Source organism: Hoplias malabaricus, chromosome 9 (genome assembly GCF_029633855.1).
Source record: "Hoplias malabaricus isolate fHopMal1 chromosome 9, fHopMal1.hap1, whole genome shotgun sequence".
Taxonomy (NCBI): domain Eukaryota; kingdom Metazoa; phylum Chordata; class Actinopteri; order Characiformes; family Erythrinidae; genus Hoplias; species Hoplias malabaricus.
The window spans coordinates 31,545,992-31,573,701 of NC_089808.1; the positions used below are offsets into that span (position 1 = coordinate 31,545,992).

At 38.5% G+C, this 27,710-nt stretch overlaps 1 protein-coding gene across 4 annotated transcripts in view; it reads right to left on the reverse strand.

Annotated features, from left to right (window-relative positions):
- Positions 1-27,710, reverse strand: part of kcnip4a (potassium voltage-gated channel interacting protein 4a) — a 162,282-nt gene that overhangs the window by 24,789 nt on the left and 109,783 nt on the right. Inside the window, exon 1 of one of the 4 annotated variants that reach the window (XM_066680446.1) lies at positions 15,654-15,765. The exons of the other annotated variants lie outside the window; for them this stretch is intronic. Coding sequence (XP_066536543.1) covers positions 15,654-15,765 — 112 coding nt within the window. Of the gene's footprint in view, positions 1-15,653; positions 15,766-27,710 lie in introns of those variants that run through there. 4 annotated transcript variants of the gene reach the window in all.

Sequence of the window (27,710 nt, forward strand, 5' to 3'; positions counted from 1 at the left end):
TGCACTTCAATGTGGAGCCATATGGTCCTGAGCAGGAGTCGGCCCACTGGTTAACCTCAGAGCACTTATGATGGATTATTACTGGGAGTACAAGACCCCAAGAAAAAAAAAAACAAACTCAGGCCGTTTGCAGCACTGCACAAAAAGGTAGCTCTATTCATGTCTGCTTGATAGCTGATCATGAAGCAAAGAAAAGTGCTGAATGAGCCATAAGACCCGAGTGAGAGTTCTCATTTGAACCTCATGCTAGACCTTTCAGTTCAATGCAAAGTGGAAGACTAAGGCACAACTGAGATTTAGGTGGAATCTCAAAAGGCCTTCTACTCTATATATAGTAAAGAGTGTCTTGAGATTCAGGGTTAAGACCTGCCTGCAATTCTGACTTCCACCTCAGAACAGTGCAGTTTATCCCGTACAGACTTGTGCAGGAACTAGTAACATGCAGGAAATAATGCTATAATTCTTATATAGTGTACTATGGGGGGGCGTAGTGAGCCATTTGATAATAAGCCTTAAATCAACTCAAAGTGCTGGATGTGTCAGAAAAAGGAAATAGTTAAAGTTTTAATCATTTAATATTTCCCCACACTTCAGTCTGGACTTGGAAGGATATGTTGAATATACAACTTTGTTTCCTGCCTTGGTTCGTGTCTGAATCCTCAGCGTTCCTCTATTATGCATTATGTACTTTGGTCTGGACGAAAGAGGAAATTCTACATGAGCCTGGGTTCTCCAAAAGCAGAACTGTGTGTGATTAACATCTTTAATGATTCTCTGAGGCTGGTGGACCTCAGCACAGTCCAAGTTATGACCACTGCTCAGTCATGACCACAGCTGTTAGAGAAAAAACAGAGCACGGGGCACTCCTCAGAGGAGCCACAATTCAACAGCCGGTGAGTTTATAGAAAGAGTTAGAGCTCAAAATCATGTAGTAGAACTCTATGACTGCTTTTTCATGAGGACACAGCCAGAGGTACGAAGGCAACAGCATTGAAACCTCTCATACTGAGCTACCAAAGAAAATACAAAAGAATTAAAAACATTCAAAGTCTCAATGTATGGCTCACCACAATTCACATCAATATGAACCTTTAAAAAAAAAAAAAAAAAAAACTCAGCAGTTTACAGGCCCATTTATCCTTTGGAGAAATTGTTTGGTGGAGAGGAATCTCTCCGAAATATCTAAATATCTGAATGGAGTGGCTAAAGGTAATTTTCCCCATAAGGATTTCACATAAACATAACAGGTATGTACTGATAAAAGGTCACGTGGATATGTCAATACATTGACATTACATTAAAAGAGACTCAAAATGGATTCCAACATTTTTGGTACAAGTAATCAATGAATTTCCAAGTAAAGGGGGTGGGGGATTCTTCATCATTATCATCACCACCACAACCACCTGAAAGGTTTAAACATGGGTTTATTAAAACGGCATAAATTGTGCTTGCTTTGTGTCCACTATCTATAATGATGCCTAAAACCAAGAAACGGCATATTTTTACATATAAATGCTGCTCAGCTGCACATTAGCCTTGCTCTTGGCAGTGAAACCTGCTGCAAGGTCCATCTGGTCAGATTTTTCCTCATTTTCCTAAAGTCCAGAGCAGAAGTCGACTGTGTGCAGGTGTTTTAGAATTAAAAGCTCAGTATCACATCTGCTAATGGATGGACATGACAAAGTCAACAACAGCCAGATACGGTTTTTCCCCCCTCTCTCTGTGCACCAAATGACAACAAACAGACATTGTGAACAGATCTATCTGAAAGGCCTAACAGAAAAGCAGATGCTTGCTTAAATTAATAGTCCAGTCCTTTAAAAACGGTACTGGGAGAGGAAGACTTAGAAGTAGGTTTTGTGATTTGTCATTTCATGTTCTTGAATGAGAATGACTGATGGCTGTTGGATTAAATATCAAGAGATATACATGTAGGTGTACATCAGCTTGTCAAAGGATACAGTCATTTAACATGAACACTGACCTGCAGCAAAGCATTATCTATTTAATTACACTAAAAATGAAATGGTTAAAAGCTGTTCATGTTCCTGTGAGTTAACCAACAAATATTTTACACTAATCTCTCCAGCTTTTTAATGGCAAATGACAAGATTTGTTAAGACAAAGCTCCCTAGTCATGAAAAAGTTTTACCCCTAAACCTGAACTGACATTAGAACACCAACCTTCCAGTTTAGGTGTAGCTTGTTTTGCCTTATACTTGTCTTGTGGCTCAAGCCTGAAGAGAATCCAGAACAACAGCTGAATGATGTGTGAGCTGATGAAAGCGGAGGCTGGGTGTTACCTGCTGTGGAGCTCTGCTGCAGATAGTGAGTTATTCTGTGTGCTCTCATGAATATTCAGAGGGTCTGAAAGGGGGTCTGGGTTTTAGAGCAGAGTTGTGCAAGAGAATGTATTTATGGAAAGCCAAACACAAATGAAGCAGATTCTTTGGACACGTAGGATAGGTTTCTCTTCCTTCACTGTTAACCATGAGTGATGACACAGACGACACACACACACCCCCACTCATGCATCCAAAAAGAAAACCCATCAGAACTATAACCTACATAACATTTTCACAATAATTTAATTTGTCCGTATCACATCCAAGGATCAAAAAGCCCAAGGTTCACTGAGGGGACAATGCCTCAGTTGACGGACTGCAGAGCCTTCAAGCTCATATATATATTGGACTGACCAATAATGGTAAACGTACTGCATTTATAATACAGAACATTTTACTCTATTATTTGGCTTTTAATTTAGAGTAGTCTTGCTGACATTTTATTGCTAAAAGGAAAACAGGAACTTGTATCCTGAACACTAACTAAAAGTTTACATAAGAGCCGTCTGACATTTCCTAAAAGTTTAACGAACAGCATCATATTCTATCAGCTAAAGGTTAATGAAACTCTTACCACAACTACCAAAAAAGGCTTTCATTAACAGTACAAATATGCAGCAAAATGTCAAATGTGGTTGAAACAGCCATTTTTCTAAGAGAAAACTAGAATACAATGTTTTAATGATAGTGTGAGACCCATTGCTGCCCCTTAGGAGAAAGTTATGTTTTACCCAATTGGCTAAATGCAATCAGCTGCACTTTTTTCTCTGTTGACATGAACAGGGAGTGGCAAAGTGATTGGACACGGTTAGCTGCTATTTCCTGTACAGAATCACCCTGGAGGCCGAATTTCTCTTGGCTGAACAGGTTACAGGTTGAACTTCCTCTGGTTCATGTACTTTACATTTATGGTCATAAGCACATGCAAGGGTAATGCAATGTTAGGAGTCTTGCCCATGGATCCATTGGAAGAGTGTGATATTCTTTCACAAGGTAGGACCTGACCCTTAGCCTGCCCTGTGGGGAGGAATGTTACCTCAAACATTTGCATGTAACAGCCACATCCTCACAGATTCACTCCTCATTCTATTTAACCCTCTGGAATCGGCGTTCTCACCTGCAGGATAAATCAGAACTTGCGGCAAAACACTAACGCAACGTTTTATTCTAAACAAAAAAAAAAAAAAAGACACCTTCAGAAACCTTAAAAGGGTCTACTTTTCAAATATATGGAGGTTGAAAATAATTATTTTAACTGTTTGTTATAGAAAGATGATTAACAAGAGTCATGTTTCTCTCTCACACTCAGACCATGACCCTTGATGGCCCACCCATTTGTATTCACATATGATAATTGCATGCTAATCCAGATGCTCTTACTGGAGTATTACAACATGTGAAAACACTAATTTTAGCCCTACAAACAAATGCAGAAGTGCGGTGTTCCAAAATTGTGCAGTCATGCAAGTCAGCTGATTAGTAAGTGAAATAACACTCGTTTTTCTGCAGCACGTTTTGCACTAATTAGCATTGATGCTACGCTAGTTCAGTGTATATTCCAGATTTATTTCATGAAGCTGACGGTAAATGGTTTGTAAATGCAGAGTTTAGCTGACAGAGGCTTGTAGTAAAGCTTGGATGCTCTGTTGCTTTCAGTCGTCTGAAGCTTATATGTATGGTCCTGATGCTCCAAAGATTTTGTTGTTGCTAAATAACTAAAATTTCAACATTTACATCCAAACTTTTGAGTTCACTCACTGATGGGGTGTGGTGGGGGCTAATGGGCCATTTTCTTTGACAGTGGGTAGGGGATTTCTTTCCACATCTCATGAATAGTGAGCCACAGGTTTCGAAAAAGAGAGTCACATCAGATTCATAGCAATATAGAAGAAAAGCTAAAATATCAGACAGTAGTGACAACTTGTAAACAGTAGTGTACAGAAAACCTTGTCTACAGGGTTCAGAGCTCTAAAGAAAACTTAAATGTTTTTTTCTCCACTTTAAATCAGCCCCTTTGAAAATAGGTGTTTGGGAAGTACAAGTTTGGAATTAATTTAAACAAAAATAGATCAATAACATACATCTCTCACATTGCTGCTGGGTCTGTGCTGAATATTAGCATGTGTAGCTTTTTGCTAACACTTTAGGTAGGTGAGATTTGTTAAACATATCAAATCACCTCAGACTCCAGGGGCTAAGAGTAGAGCATGGGCTTTCAACAGCACAGTAACATTTTAAATCATGGCAGAAGTTGTATGGGAATTAGTCGAGGCACCTTTATGTAAATATGAATTTTATTCTTATAACAGAGAGAAGGAGAAGCAGCAGCTGCAGAAAAATAATTACCATTATTGTTTTTATTATTTATGTTTATCTGTGATAGAATTGTTGATATGCTCCCATAAATCTTGAGCATTAAATTCTTATTTTCATAAAAAGAAAACAAAAAAAGCACACTGTAATAAATCAGCTTGAAATTAAGAAAGTACCACGTTTGCAATGTGTTTGTGCTAAAACCAGGTCTGAGGAAGAGGAGACATAAATGCACATTTAAGCAAAAAATGGTTTCAAAATGCTGCACTGACAGATTTTAAATGTCATACCCACTGTTGTGCTCCCCCCTCCACTTGTCGCTGACCACCCACATTTAATACGAATGTACTACACAAAATTTGTAATAACATGACATTAGGCTGCATTAACATACCAGCACAGCCCAAAAAAATGGCCCCATAGTTAATTTTCCTCAAAAACGTTTTATTTCTGCAATAATCTGCATTTTCCAGTCCCTTCTCTATTCTTGAGTGTAATACAATACAGAACAACAACCATTTGTAGAATTACTACAAGACCTTTGCCAAGTATCTTTCATTCTAGACATTCAATACCTCTAACAGAAAGGACTTGGCTTCACCTCACGCAACAGAAGCAAATAGCCATCTATAAAGGCCACTGAAGACCAGAGTCTCTGGGTGAGATGTTGTAAACAGCTGAGTAATGACAGTGCAGAATTCTTCATGTCATTACCCCTTCCTCAAAATGTACCACTCTGTGCCTTTTGGGCTGTCTGTGGGATAGTTAAACACCACAACACGGGTGCTGACAAAATGACAATAAATCTCTGATAGCAGAAACAACGTCTTTCAAAGTACGGATTCATTTTTCTGATGGGCTGCTTACAGAAACAAATAAATTAATTCTTGAAAAGTGGCAGAAAAAAGCCTGCTAAATTATAATAAAGGAGACATTTAAAATCAAGAGGCAATATTGCTTTTAGTTTTGTATATTTTAATGTAAAATTGCTGGCTTTAACCACAAAGCCCCTTCTCTCATAATTACAAGGCTACACCACAAGTAAATGAAAACAGAATTAAAAACATGCTGTATTCAAAAGGACATGATCCTAAAATATACATTTTTCCTCACCCCATTTCATTAATGAGTTTGTTTATGCTAATGTACTTTTTCTACATGGCCACATTTTCCAAATCAGATGTTTAATTCTGTGAGGGATACTGTGCCTTTAAGTCTGATATGTTAAATTGCGCTAGAATGATTCTTGCCAGTTTTATTTAAAACCAATACACAACTTCAGAATTACAAATAAACAAAGCAACATTTAAATATCACCAAACCCAAAGGATTTTTTTTGGCAGATTATTCTCTATAGCAGTTGTTGCCACCCAGTCAACTGTGATAGACGGGTCAGTAGAGAGATAGACCATGCGAGTCTAAGATAAACCATGGCTTCTTCAGTTATGCTCTTTAAGTTACTACAACTGCATCATTCTGTATCTGCAGTGGTTCGCGAGCTACTTGAGCAGGGACACAAAGCCAATGATACACAGCGTTCATGTCCGCGAATACCGACACGCAAATTCACGTACCTGACCAATAGTGATGTGGCTCTGTTTCTGCCCGGTCTGAGCCAACACGACGGCAGACTGACGGTGCAGTTTCAAGACAGGAGATGTTATACAAATGACAGCACAAGCAATAGTCACACTAAATCCCTGGTGTTCTGACAAGCTGTGCTACTGTGTGGAAATGTGTGACCGTAGAGTACTTTCATAAGTACAGCCACCTAAATAAAATGTAGGGCATTTGGATAGGCAAAAAGAAGTATAAGCAAGAGACATGCACAGCATTAATCCCCTTATTGGGGTAAAGATAAGGTAATTAAATTGATAATACATTATTTACACATTAATTTTTTGATCATTTTTTACAGCATGTGCAGTTTTGGAACGCTGAAACAAACAGTAAGCTAAGATTGTATAATGCACCGGAGGAAAACACATCCCATGAAAAACACTTGAAAACATAAAAAAATTGTGGTGCATGCACAAGGCTGGTGTAGGATAGTTATCAGTAGCCCATGCCAGAACACCTGTTTCCTCAGGCAACCCTCAGCTGTACATTACTAAAGTAAACAGTTTAACTCTGTTATTGGAGGCGATGGAGACGTACACAGCTTTGTTTTTAAGTAGCCTAAGCCTGCCATTTACGCTGGTAGACCTTTCATTTGTTCAGATTTCAAAGGGTGATCTTGTACGTAAAAATGTTGGTGCCCACTGCTCTACAGTATGGATCGCATGGACCAATGAGTCAATGTCATTTTTTAAAATTATTAAAAAAAAAAAACCAACACAAAAAAAAAAAAAGAGTTAAGACTTTGATATAGGAAACATTTTAAGACAACTTATTGATAAGCTTCCTGGCAGAAGACACAGTCACCCGCATTTCCTACATGTATTCCTCTTTAAAGTAAACATGCTTTGATGAAAGACATCTCATGCTGCGATGGTTAGACATTATGCATCTTCTGCTGACTTCAAAGCTTTCCCTTGCAGTCAGATGTTTACAATCAGACAAATGACACCAGCATGTTGAGGGAATCTATGATGTAATTGACGGCTTTGAACGCCATCAGTGTTTCCCTTATCTGTGACCAGACAAATCACCTCGTCATTCAGCTTTGTCTTGTATCTTTTATACTTTCATATAAGAAAACTGTTTTTAAATGAGGCACAGACAAACTAGCTTCCACACAGTCCCTTTAAGATGGGAAAGATGAGGTAGGAAACTGGGCAGAAAATAAGTGAACAGTTTTCAAGGATATTATGGAGATGAGGCAAATTCAGAAAGAGATAGACAAAGTAAACATGGGCTGTTAACATTCTTAGCTACAAAAGGGTCTTTTAGAGAGAAAACTGAGAATAAATATAATCTGATGAATAATGCATAAGGGCACCTACGCTCAATGAATAAACATGCAAGACACTACTGCCAGATTTGTATGGATATATTATTCCACATTTAGCTCGCTAATTAAACTTGAAGAAAAAAAAATGATGACTGAGCACATTCAGCCCACAATGTTTTGGTGAAAACAATGAATTACAAACTGGCAACTTGAGCCTCAGGCATTCATCTTCAAAGCTTGCTGACCTTGTATTGCAATTTTCACAGACATGTGCAACAAATGACTATTGCTTAGAGTCTTGTAGTCAGTCTCATTGAAGGTGATCAGAAAGGTTTGGGGCCGTCTGGAGGAACAAGACAAACGTGATGTGGCCCTAAATGTAACAGATAAAACATTGCAATTGACAAAACAACAGCAAAGCCTTTGAAATCAATTTTCTGTCTCGTTTAACCACAAGAAAATTTCACACTGAGATTGAGCCATTTCATTCTACTATGAGACACGACTGGCATTCAAAAGCACACAAATGCTTGCCATATGACAATCTGCGGTCAAGGTTTTTCTGCATTTATATCTGCTTTCATACCAAACAAAAGGCAGGCTGGCTATTTGTTACTCAAGCACTAAATACTGCGCCTGTTTTGTGATAAAATGTTTTTCTGTGCTCTTAAATGCAACTTCTGTCGTATTCCACTTATTGCTTCTTCTTAATGGAGATCAATACTCAGATAAAATGGAGGACCATTTAACTGTACATACTGTTCCACACCTTACTAAAAGCTTATGTGGTCAATGTCTTTTAGAACATTGAATCCTGCCACTCAGAACAGGCCCTAAATGTAAGTCCTTAGAATAGACGGTTGTTCGTTTCCATTAAGCCTTTTAATTAACAGACCAGAACATTCCCAATTAAGCCTCCACCAATGTGAAGTCAACTTTCTAACGTCTCTCTGATTATGACTAAAGCCACCTGAGGGGACGCATGGAAATTTAAGTGGAAAGGTCATGTCAGCCGATGCCTTTAACCGCTGCTTGAATTAGAGTCTTGGAAAAGCACAAGAGAACACATTGTCCTTTACAACACATGACCTTGTAGATCACCAAATAAGCATCATTAGGTGAAGGTAGAAATGTAGCAGCTCATACATCTAAATCTACTCAACATTTGGGTACTTAAGAAGAGGAAAAGAGGGGGTGGCACTGAAGCTCTGGTATGTAATATGTACATGAGCAAACACTTTCTACACAGTGCAGGAGTAAGCAATGTGTCATGTCAAAGGGGACACAATTTGTGGGATCTGGTGCTACTAGCAACCTACAAAATTAAATACAAGAACTCATTTTTTGTGACTTGCCAAAGTAGCTCCAATCATAGCGCTGTCTCCACAATCGTGTGAGAGTGGACCGGTATATTTGAGGAAAACTACTCTTTTATCCACTATTTGAATTTCCAATTAACTCTGTTTTTGTGCTACATTCATTTTGTGTTTCTTTTCATGCAGTTAACAACCTCCTCAATAGTCAATTTTCCAGATGCCTTTTCTCGTTTTTCAGCAAAGAATGCAGTGTTGGAGCGAGCCACTGAAAAATCCTTGGGTGTTTTAGGGTTGCAAAATTTTCAAAGTTGAAAAATTTACCATGGAAAATAAAGGGTATTTATGGGAATTAAGAGGAAATAATGGAAATATATGAAGCTAAAAGGTGAGAAACCTGCATATAGTTGGTAAAAATATATTGAAGCATAATCTTGGCTAAAATAATTAGATATGATATCAAAACAGCTCCTCAATCCCAGGCATATGGCTCATTACACACGGAAGGGCACTGCACATGTCCAGATAGGTTTCTAGAAACCTGACACTCACCACTACTGAAAGCACACATTTGGACCAAAAGACTACCTAAAGTCAGGTGAGTTTTGATGAGGTTCATATTTTTGACAGTAATAGCACTGAAACATTTAAGCAACTATTAAATCAAGGTGTAATCTCACAGTTGTGTGCTAACTGCTAACCCAGAAAAGCTTAATGAGCAATTTCATTTAAGAGACTAGTTTAACAAGGCTAGCAAGATGTTAGCTTAGCAAGGCTAGCTACCGATATTTTTTGCCTCATCTGTAACCAAGAATTAATACATATTATTTAACATGAAGACCATTAGTTTATGTTTTTACACTGTCATTTTATTCAACAGACGGATCATCGTGCATCATCTGAGGTCTCAGTTATTATTTGTATTGTTATGCCTTCATGTCTTCTGTTGACAAAACAGTACATTGATGAGTGTGATAGTTCCTTTAAATCAGTGGTTCTCAAACAGTGGTATGCATAGTGGAACGTGAAGCAGCAAGAGGTGATAGGTCAAAAGACTTAAATAAATAAATAAATAAATAAATAAATAAATAAATAAAAAATAAATAAAAAAAATGTTCTACTTAAATGTATTCATAACGAAAAATCTAAAGTTTGTGTGTGTAAGTTACATAATGTTTCACATTTTCCATAATTATGCCCCAAAGAAATTAATTTGTGTGTAGAGAAATACAATGTGCTATGCATACATGCGCATAGTGGATTACATATGGCGCTCCTCCACTTTTTCCAGGGAGGGAACACGATTCCCCCAGTTTGAAAAATCCGTGCTGGAGTATGAAACCGATGGGACAAAATTAAAATAAAAATAATAATTAAAAAAATGGATCATTTTCAGGCTGAACCACATGCAAATGTTTGTTGATTGGCAGTGGGAAGGGCTACCCTCCATGCTTCTCGTGTGACCCCCGCCAAGCTGCTGGGCGAAGCCTCAGGGGCCGGCAGTCAGCTGCGAAGGTCTGCAACAGGGAGCCACGAGCATGTGGCCTCACCCAGCGAGCGTACTCTACTTCGCATTGTCCCTTCTCTAGAGAAACATGGAGGGCGTCAATTGCAAGAGTGCAGAGTACTGCACTAACAACATTCTGAAACACTTAACATGTCTCATAGTCCTACAATATAACCTCCTTTTAGTGGAGGAGAGAACAATGATATCAATAATAAATAAAAATATCACAATTCAAAATACTGGGTGGTCCAGGACTAAGCAATTCTTTCCCAGATGGGGTTTAAGCCAAGTGTATAAGACAGATAAATGTTTCGTGTTTTCCACTTCAGCTTTGAAGATGCTTGTTAAATGTAGATGCTCAAAAATATCTACAACAGGGGTGCACAACTCCAGTCTTGGAGGGCCGGTATCCAGCCAAGTTTGGTGATTCCCATGCTAACACACAACCCTTAAACCTGGCAATTAACTGGTGAGTTGAATCAAGTGTGAGAGCAAAGGAATCGCCAGTCCTGGAGGGGGTTATCCAGCAAAGTTAGGATTTGTGCACCCCTGATCTACAAGGTGTGGGGGACCACATGGACCACTGGTCTAATCTAAAGGGTTTCTTCTATCACCCAATTGTACACTAAGCACCCAAACACTGACATTTCTTGCTCATCTTTGCCCTTTTTGAAAAAAGGCCAAAAAGGTTCAAATGCAAGACTAAGGGTGCAGCTCAAGGTTTTCACTGAGCTGTGTTTCTCTGCTAATTATCCACCTACAACTCCGTGACAATGTTAGGAAATATTATGAGCAAGGTAGATAAAACTAGAAAAGGTCCTCATGCTTCAGCTCGTCTGCCCATTACCATTGCTCATCTAATGTGGCTCAGGGTCTGAGGCTAAAGTTCAGACTTAAAGACGTGTCAGAAGCTTGTGAATTGCACACATGGACATGTCTGAGACAAAGGGCAGGAGAAAAAGGGGTCTGTCGCCATTGTGCCCACAATGTTCTGTCTACTAATAGCTGGCGCCACTGTTAATTTGACATAAGCGCACTCAGTATTTGAGGCGCTAAAGGGTGTGTACACACTGAAGTGCACAGCTGAGGTGGGCAATATTTATCTTCACTGACACACTAATTAGTCCTCCCATTCCTCAGTGAGTGCTATGATCCAATGGCAGTGTTAAGATCCACACTGCCGAGACGCACAAATCAAGTAGGTGTTCTAATGTCCTTTATGCCTGGTCAGGGACCAGAGAGATTGCTTTGCTGATGGCTGAAATATAAACAGGGAAAACCTCCGCCTATCCATTATCAATAGAGAGATAATGGACTTGTCTTCAAAGCACATCTAGCCCAGTGTTAAGTGCAGTTAAAAAAAAGATGATTTTAGGCTACCATAATGAATACAATTTTAGCATTTCCAATACATTAAATTAATTTAATAATCCTGTACTCGTTATGTAGTTTATCCCCATGCCACACACCCTACCCCTAGAGGCTTTCCATCTTAGGTGGACCAACAAGTTGTGTTTAATAGCAGAGTTTGAGTGGGAACAACTGTAGCAGCACTGCTGTTTATGATCCACCGATACCAGCACAACACACCAACCACCACGATCACATCAATGTCACTGCAGAGCTGAGAATGACCCAACACCAAACAATGCAATACACGTACATGCATATTCTTTAGGTGTTGGTTCTAGTCACAAACAGGTTCATTTTTGAAGCTTAATTACTACATCTACATAAAAGTATTTAATGACCTCACAGTCCACCGCTGTTTACACCACTGCTTTATTTTTTTGTAGACAGTAAACGTTACCTCAACACCACCATCATAGCCACATCAGCTGCAGTCAGAAAATTCACGCCAAGCTGCCTTCTATTGGATGTATTAAACTCTGTGCCAAAACAAAAACCCATAGAACTATGTGGGCAGTGACAGTTACAATATCTGAAATCGAAATTTAAATCATTTTTGTACCCGACTGATTTTCCATAACTTTGCAGACCATTTAACGCCAAGCAACCTGAAAAAAGGATGGCCCTGAATTTTTATTTATATAAATATAATTTTTTAAACACTGTTTTTTAAAAAATCTCTCTTAAAAAACCTGAATATATTGTATCTTCAAATTTCTGTGAATTTCTTTTGCAATAGAACGCGTTTGACATGATACAAACTACAGCCTACAATGAATTTAGGAATTCTACTCTTGATCAGTGCAAGTTAAAACAAGAAACAACTTAAATACATTTGAAGAATATTGCACTTAAGAGAAATATAGCATGTAAAAAAAATAAATAAAATTTGTCTATTCAGTTGGTAATGCTGCATCCTCGCCATAGAACCACCTAAAATTAAACAGGACTCAGTAACAACACTTCAGCTTAACGTCAACAGTCCTTGTAGGGGTGATCTAATATGTAGGGTGAAGCTTACCCAGAAGAATAGTTTGTTAGTAGAACAAAGTGTGGTTAAAGCACCTATCCATACACTTGACTTCTAAAGAAATATTAAATGAGGGTGACTAGAAATGTCTGGTCATTTTGTGTATAATGAACTTCTTCCAGTTCTGCTTCACTGATCAAGTCATGACTCTGTCCTAATGGTATTCCTACCAATGCCACTCAGCTACACAGCTTGCAGAAAAATCAAAGCAGGGATCCAAGCAAACTGCCACAATAGAGCACATCAAAACAGGGACAGCTAATAGGCTGTATACAAGCAACTGATTTTAAGGTTTCAGCTGCAATTTCTCCATTATAACTTTAATCAAATTGTGTGCTATCCAGTAGATGACCGAAGACAACTTGAAGGATGTACATTTTCAGATCGCGAAATACAAATGCTGACTGGAAGCAAAGCTACAAAATAACTGCTAATGGCTTCAGGCAGGAGGCTAAAAAGCTCCAGCTGAACTTCAGCTCACATTGGCAACCATCAGCCTCAGTGTGATAAACAACAAATGTTTATTATTGTAAACCAGCTATAAAGAAAATGGGAAGGAAATAAAGTAAAGTAATGCTTCACTGATGTTCATAACGGCCCCTTTTTTAAGCTGTCACTATACACTAGCACATTAGCCTCTCTGCAAACTAACGTTTAAAGTCAATATGCCTCAAACATTTCTAAAAGTTTTCTGGGGTTTTCCATATGGTTCTTCTAAAATGTTTCCTCTGTATAGGGCAATTATATTATTTAGTACACTTAATTTAAAAAAAAAAAAAGACTGGGTGCCAGAATAGCCTCATCCCAATACCCTGTCCTAACGCTTATACCCCAGGTCTATCTGTGACAGGGGTAATATTACTGCTGCATCATTTAAGGGGCAAAGACACCAGAATTCAACCACAAATTGTAAAGAATTTTTTGGAATAAGAATCTTGTGCCAGAATGGATCTGCTGTGTTTAAGATGGAAGGTAAAATTCAAGTTTAGTGCATTTCTAGTCAAGTCTACTAAAGAGCCATTCTTCATTACAGAACAATGAATTTGCAGAGAGGAAACTGACCTTTCTGGAACCACAGCTAGCTTTACAAATTCTAAATTTTAGTGAGTGGGATGAATATAATTTCTCTTTGACAGAGGGCTGTGCTTTATAGTGTTAAGTCTGAAGCTTGGCTAAGAAAACAAACAGCTCTTCTGACAGCTGCAGGCAGGAGGCTAAAAGCACCAGCTGAGTTTCACATCACCTTGGCACACAGCGCTTGTGCTGTCTAATGATGTTAAATGACCCTTTTAAATGAAACATTAAAGCTATAACATATAATAAAGCTGGCAGTGTATTTCACCAAAACCTCTGGGTGTTATAGATGTAATGTACATTATATAACAGGGCTACCTAAACATGAATCTTAGAGCTCCACATACCACATATACACTGAGCTAAAGGTCCCGATCAAATGAGAAATTAATACACTTCAGTCCATTCATAAGTGTTTTTTTTTTCAGTTTTCCTTTCTACAGAGCAATATTGAAAGTGACAATTTTATAAATTTTTGGATGTGATGATGCTTGTGCTTGTCAAAAGATGCTTAGAAATTTGACATGTGAAATTTGTCACTGTAGCCATGAGCATGGTTTAAAGATCTGGGACTGGAAACCAAAGTTAGATGGACAGAGACAAACATTTCCCCCACTTTGATTTGTTTTTCAAATATTAAAGTTCTACTTTCTCATCCATTTTGTTCCCTTTCAAAACACATTTCCACCTCTAAATTTAGTTCTCTCTGCTTTCTGCCATTAGGATATTAGGAAGTGGGAAGGAGGAGGGAAAGAAGAAAAAAAGTCTAACAGCATTTTACCAAATTTCAAATAGCAGGCGACCGCTGGTTGTGGAGCACATTTTTAAATGTTTAAACTAGCATTTGCTTCTGTATATATGTAAACACACATTTAACAGGAGAGGCGTTTACTGTACTATATTGTTTTTGGTGTGCATGTGACCAAAGCAGTCCACAACTCACAGCATAATCATTTTCCACAACATATTAAGAATCTGAACTTTATGGTTAGCTTTGTCTTGCAATGCACATTAAAGCAAAACTCACTAAGCCAAAGTATTAAGTCTTACAAAGCTACACATTCAAATGATATTTAAAAATTTTGGATTCATATAGTTGATCTATGTCGCAGGCTGATTTGAAACCAGAAGCATTAATCAAATTAAAGCACAGGTTGAGGGGGACTTGAGACTGGATTCAACCAAAATGATTTACAACACCTGTTGGGATCCAATATTTTAAGTATGTTTTTTTTTTTGGGGGGGGGGGGGGGGGGTCTAAGCATAACCATGATTAAGACTCACTTCAAGTCGGTAAAAGCTTAAGACGAAGACCCTCAAACAAACCCACACCAATTCTTAGTAAAGACAGCCAATGTCTGTCAGTACTGGTTTTTGTGCTATGTAAATAATTTGTGATAATGTATTTGGAAAAACACAATTTTACGTAAATTCTTGAGGGTACTTTTAGTACTTTAGTAACTGTGCCCCCCACCCACACACATTCCTGACATTGTAAAGTGACCTTGGGGTTGTGAAAGCTGCTATTTAAGTGTAAACCTGATTTGTTATCAGTGTTAACAAGAGAATATATACACATTTGATCAAAAACCAAGGCTGGTAAATACCAGAGGCAGCGTTTATGAGGCTCAAATTCTAAGATTCAGAGCATCCACTTTCCAATTTTACAAACTAATAATGTAAACACCATATTGACAAACTGCTCTCTCGTCAACATCCTAAGGAGGCTACATGACTAAACTCAAATGTAGCCATATCCTCTTACCCTCAGAGAAGCTGATGAGCCCCAGTAGGTGCAGCAGCTTGAGAGATGCGCACACGATCACCACGATGCCCAGTGTCTGCAGCCCCTCCGTCTCCCACACAGTGCTCAGCATGGCCCCCTGCTCTGGCTCATGCCCCCCAGCCTCTGCGCTCCAGTTCCCCAGTGCCCAGGTGCCCTCAGCTGTGGGCTTGCAGGGGCCGGGCAGCCCCAGGCAGCCCCAGACCCCCAAATCCAGGCTGTGCGATACCCCTGGGGAGTCCGCTCCAGCGGAGGCTTGTGACGTTAGACGTGGAGGACCCCTTTCCAGCGCGCTTCAACGTTTTCTCTGCTCCAACACACTCCAACTTATCAACAGCTGATCGGGTGTGTTTGAGCATGCACCATAATGCCAAGAAGTGGATACTCCCAAAACCACTGGCTTAGAAACAGTGCAAGGAATGGAGGGCAAGAAGAAAGCAGAAGAGGAGAGATGACCCACTCTGCTGTTTGAGTTTGAAGCGTGCTCTTATTTCAGAGCACTCGCAGGCTGGGAGTTTCAGCTGAGAGGAGGGGCCAGGAGTGAGTGAGAGAGCAAGAGAGCGAGCGCCAGAAAGAACACGAGTGTGTGCTGGAGCTGTAAAGGAGGGGACTAAGGGGTGTATCCATACAGAGTACAGACCTTTAAATGTTTACACACACAATGAAAATGCTTTACACAAAAACAGACAGCCCTCTTCATTTTGGCTGAACTGAAATTAAGTTCAAACACATTCCAGAGAAAACACATTTATGCACAATGAACATTTTTGTTGAATTTATGAGGAAAAACTGCAAAGAGAAAAAAAAACTACTACAAAAACATACTACAAACAAGGTTCATACCTTTAAGGTCTGTGCCAAAAGACCATTTCAGAGAAAAAACAAAAATCAAGGAGGAAAAAAAAATTATATTTTCCATATTTTTCAAAAATACATCCCATGAACAAGCTTCAAATTGATCTTCATAAAATTAGTTTTCCGTAGTGTGACATGGAACTGTAAATTCACAAAATATTGTGTTAAATTGTTATTGACGATATTACAGAAATACTGAAAACTGAAGTATTTGGATGAACGGGATGTACCTAGATCAGTTTGAAATCACAGACGATGGTTTCAAGGAAAGTCAAGTATTGCAAGATCCTGAGAAAGTGAGGGGAATACTGTTTTTACAAGCTGTTCAAATACACCATTTGCTGTAGTTCTATTTTACCATGTTTGCTTCAGCAGAAAGTTGTGCTAATCTAACATTTTATTTACAGACTATATTCCCCAATGATTCCAAAGCATTGATCTCTGTTCACGTTAAGTGGAGAAAATCTATTGTGTTCAGCACATAGCTGAATTGCATTGAGACCAATTACTTTCATTAAGCAGAAAGGCCAGGGAGCGGGAGGGTTGTACCCAAAACCAACACCAAGATGTCATAAGGATTTACTGTAGTTCAATTTAAAGATCTGTTTTAGGCTGTGATCCATGTCAATGGTCAGGAATTCGTACTTTATCACTGCCACCTGCTGGAGCTGTGGATGTGCAGTTTATTGCAGCTCTACATTTTTGTTGTACTTTCTTTGGGTGATTGCAACTTGCAAAATTACAAAATTTACGTTAGTCAATGCGTCACAGTGTGACATGTAAAATAGGAATGTCATTAAATAATTGATTACATTTCCTACTGTTAATCACATCTGAGGTTTTGTTTGAATTTTAAACATTGCATAGTAAACATTGCTACACTGGGAATTAAACAACTAGCCAAAATATTTGATGTTACATTAGTAGTGGACAGTATCATTGCACATTTATGAAACTTAGCAATTGAGAGCAGGATTAACAAGATTAGTGTTACAGATACATTATTTCACTAGATTTTTTAGACCCACCAGATTAAAAACTTAAATATTAGATTTAACTCATAACTCCATCGATATTTGTCAACACCAGGGTCCCACCTCTTCATTCCATATTGCCCCTGGCCTCATGCTTCAGAAAACATCTTGAAGGTGAGATGTAAAGTGTCACATTTGGCTGACAGAGATGTGCCCTATTCTTATTTCTTATCCTTGTCCACCATAGGGACGTGTCTCTGATGTGACACCTTTTTGTTGCTCGATTTTTGATGAAGGGGAAATCGATTTTGGTGAGAGATTACATATTTTGTTTACTGGCCGAAGCATTCTGTCCTTGGGGGTTATCAGTCCTGGCTTTGCCTGTAAACTTGAGAACTATTGGAGGAGCAATGCTATATTGCACATCATCTAAAGTACCACTGAATCCAAGAAAGAAATATCCATGGTAGATAACCCTTACCTGGAATGCACTGGAACAGTAAAATGCAATGGATTTAAAAAAAAATAAAAAAATAAAAAAAAAGTCTGTGTTTAATGACACTATGGTGCAATGTTTTATGTGGAGAAAAGGTAGAGTAACTCAGAACCTTATGATGTATGGCAACTACAACTGATCAATAACATGTCTGGTTGAAATAGTATTTCAACCAGTATTTACCTCGGTATAAAAAAGTGGTTGTTCACAACCTTGCTGATCTTTTTTTGCTGTGGGTACCATACTGGGGGCTGATTTTCTATATTATAGATGGGAAAGATGAATAGATTCCTCATACACAGCTCTTCTGCATGTGCTTGGGAGAGTCTCAGCAAAAAGCATAGAAGCCCACATTCTCTCTGCATTCTACTTTTTTTTTTTGTAGAATTTAAGACAATTATCCCCTGTTAGCCATATTATCATTTTCGTCATTGGATCTAATTGACAACTTAGCACATTAGACCCCAATAAATTTCTGTCCTTCTGACCGAATCCGTTATTTGTACGCAGATCATATACCACTTCAGTAACTGTGTTAAAAGGAACCCTGACTGGTAAGCCTTAATATAATGGAATTGCCCTAAATTAAGACAAACTTATTTGAAAAATAACCCCTTTTTTCCGACATATGGACGCAGCACTATTTTAAGTGCAATGGCATTTATATATGAAATATTTGAAATTTATAAAGCTAATCTGACATGAACATTGTGAAGTCTGATCCAGACATTATCACTTTCAGTCCCAAGCCTGGATCAATGTGGCGGGTTGAATGTAGAGTTAACAGTTCTATCCCACATAAGCTTTGATTAAATTTGATATTCTAATATTTATCAATAATGGACAAAACATATGTAATATGGGTCTACACAAAGCATTCAAGTTATTTTTAGAAGTGATCGGCCTATTGCCTAGGTTATTTCTCTGATTTGGCTTAAAGTTTAATAAAGCAGTGTAAGTGTACCCCATTAAGCCTAATAAGTAACTTTCAATAACGTGTAGTGTATAAATTAGCTATTGATTGAAATTTGTCAATGAGCCCGCTTTAAAATCTAGAGGCTGCGATGTGGCTCCTCTGGCTAACCTTTGGTATAACTAAAGCAGCTCTGGTGCAGCAGTATCACCCACCTGCTTATTGAATAAATGGGGAGATTTGATTCTATGCAGCTGTACTGGAATGGCAACATTAAGATCCAAAGCTGGATCATCATAATATTGTTTATACTTCCTGGTTCTATCTTAAATGTAGGGATTAATCCTTTACCCATCTTAGAGAGTTACCTGAACAAACAGCCCCCCACCTCCTCCATGTTTTCCAATACGCCCATGAAAATCCAATCAAAAACACCTAGTTATTACTGTCATGCTCCAGATGATACCCCTCTCAGATAAGACAGCCACTCCACAAAAAAGCCATTACCAAACCAATGACAGTTACATGACATGAAAGAATCTATAATAGGATCATTAAGCTGTTTTGAGGCTAGATGGACAGTGTCCTGGGATTAATTACATGCTGCACACACTGATACTTGTAAGGCTATGCAAATCAGCTTAGCTTCACTATATTTAGGAAGTACTAAGATTAGCTTGTCATATTTAAATAAGGCAACGTATGTGAAATACAAGCAATTAAAAAGACCACGTGAACCATGGTTGCCCTGAATGCACAGTCCACCCAAAAAAGGACATTGATTCTCTTATACACCCACCGGTTTTCTGATAGCATTAAAAAGGGCCATGAAACCAAAGATTCTTTGAAAGTTTAGCAGTGTTACCATTAGGGTTGTTCTATACTGTATCATTCGCGAAAATATTGTCATAATTGTTAAAACAATAAAGAAAAAAATCAATCGTGATGTTCTGACTTGTTTCAGTAATGTCATGCAGTTACCCATTATACAGCAAACTTTGTTTACACAAGTCATTTAGCCACAGTGAAGTAGGGTGTGGAATGTGGCTCTGAGGTTGAAGAATCTAAAAGAAGTGGAGTGGCTTGTGGAGGTGGTTTGGTTTTAAAATATCAGATGTACAATAAACCATGGTATTATGTTAGAAATCAAAAAGCCTTCTGCCAGTTGATCTGGCAGAAAAGTTGTAGGAAGAAATATTTTGAATTTAAGGTTGTTGATTGTTTTATACTGATATGTGATGTATTGGTGTGATCCCACCTGGCAACCTTTTATTCTGGGGAGGCTCTGGACCCAAAGCAACCTTTATCAGGAGGAAGGGGATAAATAAGATGAGTGAATAAAAGGAACACAAGGTAACATTTGGTATTTTTGCACCTGGGATTCAGCTACCGTTGCAAAGTGTAATTCATTTTTCCAGCACTCTCCTGCAGTTACACCATATTTCAGAAGTTATAGTTCAGTTTCTGTGGTGCATGGAGTAGCAACAGCAGAGGCTCTATTCTGCCTATTATAGGCCAATGGAGTATCATACTTAGGCTGTAATTTTAAGGGAAAAATATTAACTAATGTGCCTTTAATTCAATTATATATTGCTTAGAGTAGTTTGTTTTCAAGATTTACAACACTTCTAGGTTTTTGAAAGAGGAACAACACAGGGCAGATTCAGATGTTTCCTCACCATTTGCTAGCTCTTCAGTGTCTCTCTGCTGGAAACCGCTCTAATGTTTTTAAGAAACCCTAGTGTCTGTAAACAAGTTTCAGAATGTGAATAAAAATGTACAGATAAGTTAAACTTAAGCTACGTACAGTCTCCTCAAATATGCCATTGCTCTTCTGAATGTAAAAACAAACCAGAAAGAACTGCAGTCCCCGACAATCATAGATGCTCCCTTTAATAAACTGACTGAGGCACGTTGTATCTATTGATTTGATGGGTTGCGAGCAGAATTGTACACTGAATCAGCTGCTTCTGTTAAAAGAAAAAACACCACATGGGAATGGCTTCACATTTCTAACTGCTCTCTCGAGTAGGATATAAAAGTACAGGTTAAAATTTAAGGTCAAATTGTACAGAATGAGTCAATATTCTCACAAACTTAACATTAAAGGAGAGAATGGGATGAAGAGAAAAAATAAATCAGAAATCCCATATATGATGCACAAGTACAGAAATGCATTCATTTCCAATGTTTCCTATAGCGATAAATACCCTACAGAAGGAAGTGGACACAAACGCTAAGAGTTCATATAGTTAATGTAATGATAAACATTACTGTGGAAGCTGGCATTTCAAAATTTTTTGGGGCCTGCACTCCACACAATGTTGATCTGTCAGAGGGTAGAAAAGCAGAGAAAGAGCTGAAGGGCGGCCTTTGTCTGGACTTTACCTGTAAGTCTGGAGAGCAGGACAGTGAACCTGATAACACTGATTTGCTGCTGTGTGTGTGACAGCAGAGAAGACAGCTGCACTGATAGAGCCTTCTTTGTGCTCAGAACAGTGAGCTAAAGGTGGCAGAAACGGCAGAGTTGTGTGTGCCTGGAGTGTTTGAAGAACAAATTAGACACCGCATTAATAACTCCAAGACACCTGCTGAAAAAGTGTTTAATAATCAGCACAGTGAATCAGGAACTTAGAGTGGAGCATGTTATTTCAGCTGATTGAACTCAATTTTCTAAATAAATTCCTCAAGCGTATTAGGTGCACAATAATGGCTGTGAAAGTGAAGTTTAGTTTTTACATATTTCTGTATATTTGTTAGTGTTATTCTAAATGTGCTGTAAAGTTCTTACTTTATTTTAAGCATATGCCAAGAGCAAAAATGGCAAATGAGACCACTGTTCACTCCAAAGTTGAAGTTGATCCTTTCACAACACTTTTACAACAATCTTAAAAAAAAAAAAAAAAAAAAAAAAAAAAGAAAAGCATGATCTGATCTCATGAGTATAGGGTCCGATATTGAGGTCATTCATTCATCGGATATCAGAGAGACGACCCATTTACCAATCCTTATTTCAGACCGGAGCTTACCCTGGACAGTGAACCATCCATAAAATTTGTTGAGACACTTCAAACATGCACATTCCATTCCACATCTTAGAATGAACACACAGCATCTTTGGGCAATTCCCCAAAGCAGCTGCCAATTTCTTTTCTGGATGACACTGGACTGGACATTAGACTGGAAGGATGAAGGCCCAAGTCAGTTCAGGCCTTTTTTGATTTGTTCCAAGTTGCCACTATATGTTGCTGAACTACAGACTACAAAGCACTTGTCCACAAGCTTGGAAAGCAAGAGAGGGCGGTGGGTGGGCTGAGAAGTAAAGTCGAAGATTGTATGGCAAAAAGGAAAGCCTGCTGAAAAAAGCTTAGAGGTGTGTTACCTCTACCAAAGTATCATGCCATGTTAAATAACCAAGTGTTCATTAAGGTATTGATTTACTTCAATAATTTCATTCAAAATGTGAAGCTTGTATATTTTACTCATTCATTGCACACAGATTGATATATTTCAAGTGTTTATTTCTTTTAATTTGATGATTATAACTGACAACTAATGAAAACCCCAAATTCAGTATCTCAAAAAATTAGAATATTACTGAAGATCAATAAAAGGACTTTTAGAAACGCTGGCCAACTGAAAAGTATGAACATGTACAGCACTCAATACTTAGTTGGGGCTCTTTTTGCCTGAATTACTGCAGCAATGTGGCGTGGCATGGAGTCGATCAGTCTGTGGCACTGCTCAGGTGTTATGAGAGCCCAGGTTACTCTGATAGCAGTCTTCAGCATTGTTGGGTCTGGTGTATTGCATATTCCTCTTCACAAAACCCCTCTTTTCTATGGGGTTATAGTCAGGTGAGTTTGCTGGCCAATTAAGAACAGGGATACTATGGATCTTAAACCAGGTACTGGTAGCTTTGGCACTGCGTGCAGGTGCAAAGTCCTGTTGGAAAATGAAATCTGCATCTCCATAAAGTTGGTCAGCAGCAGGAAGAATGAAGTCCTCTAAAACTTCCTCATAGACGGCTGCGTTGACCTTGGACCTCAGAGAAAACAGCGGATCAACACCAGCAGATGACTTGGCACCCCAAACCATCACTGACTGTGGAAACTTTACACTGGACCCCAAGCAACGTGGATTCTGTGTCTCTCCTTTCTTCCTCCAGGCTCTGAGACCTTGATTTCCAAAGGAAATGCAAAATTTACTTTCATCAGAGAACATAACTTTGGACCACTCAGCAGCAGTCCAGTCCTTTTTGGAAGTGAGACACTTCTGACACTGCCTTTTGTTCAAGAGTGGCTCAACACAAGGAATGCAACAGCTGAAACCCATGTCTTACATACATGTGTGTGGTGGATTTTGAAGCACTGACTCCAGCTGCAGTCCAGTCTTTGTGAATCTCCCCCACATTTTTGAACGGGTTTTGTTTCACAATCCTCTCCAGGGTGTGGTTATTCCTATCGCTTGTACACTTTTTACTACCACATCTTTTCCTTTCCTTCGCCTCTCTATAAATGTGCTTGGACACAGATCTGTGAACAGCCAGCTTCTTTAGCAGTGACATTTTGTGTCTTGCCCTGCTTGTGTAAGGTGTCAATGGTCGTCTTTTGTACAACTGAAGTCAGCAGTCTTCCCCATGATTTTTTAGCCTACAGAATTAGACTGAGAGACCATTTGCAGGTGTTTTGAATTAATTAGCTGATTAGAGTGTGGCACCAGGTGTCTTCAATATATAACCTTTTCAAAATAGTCTAATTTTCTGAGATTTTGAATTTGGGGTTTTCATTAGTAGTCAGTTATAATCATCAAATCAAAAGAAATAAATCCTTGAAATATATCAGTCTGTGTGTAATGAATGAGTATAATATACAAGTTTCACTTTCTGAAAAACTTGTACTTTGTGTAAACACAGACTTTATTTCTACAATTTATAAAAAAAAATCAAAAATCTGGTGTTTAGCAAGCATTCATGAATCTGGTGGAACTTTTTTGGGAAGTCCATTTAACTTATAAATTAAAAAAAACATGGGAAGTCCAATGATTAAAATAATTTGTTCGCAGTAAGTCAACAACAAGATCAAATGCTGAAAATGTATCCATCTTATTGACACAAATAATTTCACAACACCAGCAGAGCTGAAATTCAGTGTATATGAAGGCCCTAAGGACCCCATGGTTGGTTATTGCTGTTTTAATTACTTGTACGCTTATGAAGGATTTGTCAAAGTCCTAATTTCTCTTAAACTGCCCTCTACAATTGACTTGACATCACATGGGATCACTTTAGGGTTAACTATCTCTTCTTAAATTGCTTTTATTTACATCAAATGGATTCCAATACCTGCCTGCATTGTGCAGACAGCCAGTGTCATTCTGCGGTCAATAAATGCTTGGTTCTTTCCAGGACCTTCGTTGCTGATCAAACGGATGCAGCAGAGCACTTAAAGTTGCTGAAGTAGTTGTCCTCTAGAGAAACAGAACAGTTTGAATTGTGTCATCTTGGTATATTATGGGGGCGGGTTGTGGAGACTTCTGTTGAAATTCTCCATTTAACATTTGGTTACAGTCACATGCCGCGAGGACACAGAGTACATGGGGCATGGCTAAACATAACATGAAGCTGCAGCGAGACTCAGCTCGATAATGGATAGTGTGTGTGAACAATGAGTGTAAATGCAATGAGCCTGAATAATTTGCATCCGTCACATGGGGGCAGGGAGGCAACCCCAGCGATCACAAAGCAACGCAAGGGTATTTGGGTGTTTTGGGAACAGGAATTAAAACTTTTCCCCAAAGACTTCTATATCAATTGTGGGAGTTTTACTCTCTGAAACTGGTGGTAGTTAACCATTTAAAATGCATCTGTGGTGATGAGGCAGGACCAAATGCTAAACACTCATTACACTCAGACTGAATAAAAATGAATGGCTTGCCTGTCTAGAACTACTCTAAACAAACCCCTTTAAGGAGGGAGGGACTTCTGGATTTTTACTTATTTATTTTTAAACTATTGGTTTCTAAAACCACCTACTCGCCTTTTTTATTCTTATGTTAAGGTGATTTTAGGAGATTAAAACATTGAAAAATATTGAAGTGAGAACACAACGCTATTGTAAGCAATCAACATTTCAATGTTTGTGAGCACTTGGAATCAAACTTTCAGCAAGACTAATGCGAATCAACTGTCATTTCATTTATGAATCATTAGGTGATAAAGGCTCCCCAACAGCATCTCAGTAGCAGCTTTTACAAATTAGCTTGGACAGTGTAGCAGTTTGCAAGCCGGCTAATTTTAATCAACAGCAAGACTGGTACAAGATAATCTATCCATCTTCAGCAACCTCAGTGCTGCTGTAGCTCATGTAGGAATAGTGTTTTTATACACAATGGATGAATACATGTTAAAACACCTGTGTTAGCAACTCAACTTCAGTCAGTCCTGGTGTGCTAATGCTAGTAGATACAGCAGCCAGCTTGAGTGCACTGCAACGTTTAATCTGACTCCCTCCATGAAGAATAAACTTTTTGGCCTGGATCCAGAGTGCATTAAAACCTCTTAGCAAGACAGAAATATCCTGGTAATAAAAGACATCACTATTACTTTAATGTCCATTTATGATTCTTCTCAACTTCACTGAACCAAAATGCCTCAAACAGCTCCACAATGTTCCTGTTCCAAGCAATTGCCTTTTATGCTCTATTTGACCCTCAGTTGACCCTGACACTCCATATAGGGTGTTTCCTTCTGTCAAATTTTACAGCTTTTAGACATTACAATCAAAGAACCACGTTACATTTTGTCTCAGTTACATTGTAATTAAATCGATATTAGATTAATGATTTTATTTATTGAATGACCCACAAAACGTGACAAACAGAGCCATGTAAAGCAAATTAGCTCATGTTTCTCTTGGGGGGCAGGACTGAAACTAGATGCATTCAAGCATGTGTCAAAAAAATATGACAATTCCCAAATAACATGAAAATAGTATTACAACATGTAGAGATCAAACCCAGTGAGGTTTACACAACAAATTTGGAAAACCCTTCATAAACATACAAGTAATGAAAACTCATCACATTGTACAGGTTAAAGCTGACGTGAAACCAGAGGAAAATCTCCCTTTGAACACATTCCTGATGTATATTAAAACAGACACCAGACAATATTTATTAATTATAAAACAAAAAGATACGCACAATTAGTCTATTGACATACACACGGTACTCTATGCCATCATTAAGGAACAATGTGTTGTACTAAAGCCAAGGAACGGGAAATGAGAATGAGAGAAAGACAATAGGGCTGGCCCAGAACACGTACATATTCAGGGAAATATTCAGTTTTGAATTCTGAGATTGGGAAAATACTTTTTTGGCTAAATGGACACATTCAATTAATGCAACGCTCCACTCCAACAAAAGTCATGCTCTTCTGCAGTTTTTACCATGCTCGCCCGAAACCCTCCACCGCACCTGTATTCAGGCTCGCCAACATTAAAGTCCTTGTACAAATAAAGCCTACAACAGCTTGACACTCAAAAACATCCTAATACTCAGATCAGCAAAGCCAGGCATTTCATTTAACTACTTTGGTCAAAATGTTTTTGCAAGGCCAGTGCTTAAAAATCTAAGCTTCTTTTGAAATCAAAAGTATTAACAGAAAGCATTCACCCTTAAGTGGCAGTGTATGCAGGGTTTAGTGAGCAAGGCTAGTGAGGAGCCACTCAGCATGCCAGAGGTTGTAGTTTTAAAAATGAGCATCGGTCAGATTTTCTGAAGGAAACCATAAGCCATCCTATTCCATGGCTGAGATGCCCGCCAATGCACCTAACCCCCAACTGCTGCCCAGGTGGCAGGGATAGCTGTTGCTCCAGGTGTGTTTAATTCCCCTTGTGCACTAGTGTGTGCATATATTGAATATTTTTACTGAAGTTGTGTCACTGTATCCAACACCAGCAATAAATTCTTCACTTGTGTACCATTGGGACAAAGTTGCTAACGCTGCAAGTTTCAGGAGGTTTAATAGATTTTAAAACCTCTCTTAGCACCAAAGACAAAAGCATAAAAGAAACTGATTACATTTGTATGTGTAAATCCATACGAAGAACAAATGGAGGGATTAATTCTGGATGTTTTGCTCACACACCCAGACATCTCTCACTTTCCCATTAGTGCAGTTTGTATACTGCATTAAAGAAATTGTAGCTCATCTCAGCAATGCAGGGAAAAAAGGTGCATGAAAGAACAAATTCAAGTTTATACACACAAGCCATTCTATCTGTAGTGAGCTAACAATTACTAACTATGCTACAAAACAATCACTTAAAGCTTCCAAATGAATGTGAGAAAGTCAGTCACTGAGTAAAATTAAACATGAAAAGGCCCCGTTGCCCAGATATGATACATTCACCCACTTTTGTCTTTCTGATGAAGCATATGATAAATGATCTAGTGTTTAAAGCAAATTGTGGTCTAAATGTAAGATATAAACTAAAGCTAAAGCTTCCAGGATGAGTATGGCTACGTTATGCAATATGGCAAAACATTTCAGCTGTAGCATGAGCTTTGAAAGCGCTATTTCAAAACAATATATGATATAGGTAACAGCTTGCTGTTCCAACAATTTTTCGTATTTTTCTTTTCACATTTTGTACTTAATGTATTATACCGTACATTCTCAGCTTCTGAAAGTCCACAAAACTGCTAGATAGGATAGATACATACTCAGGTGTTCATAGCAACCTTTGATAGAGCCTGAGAAACAGACTCCATGTGTAATATTCCACTGTAGCTCC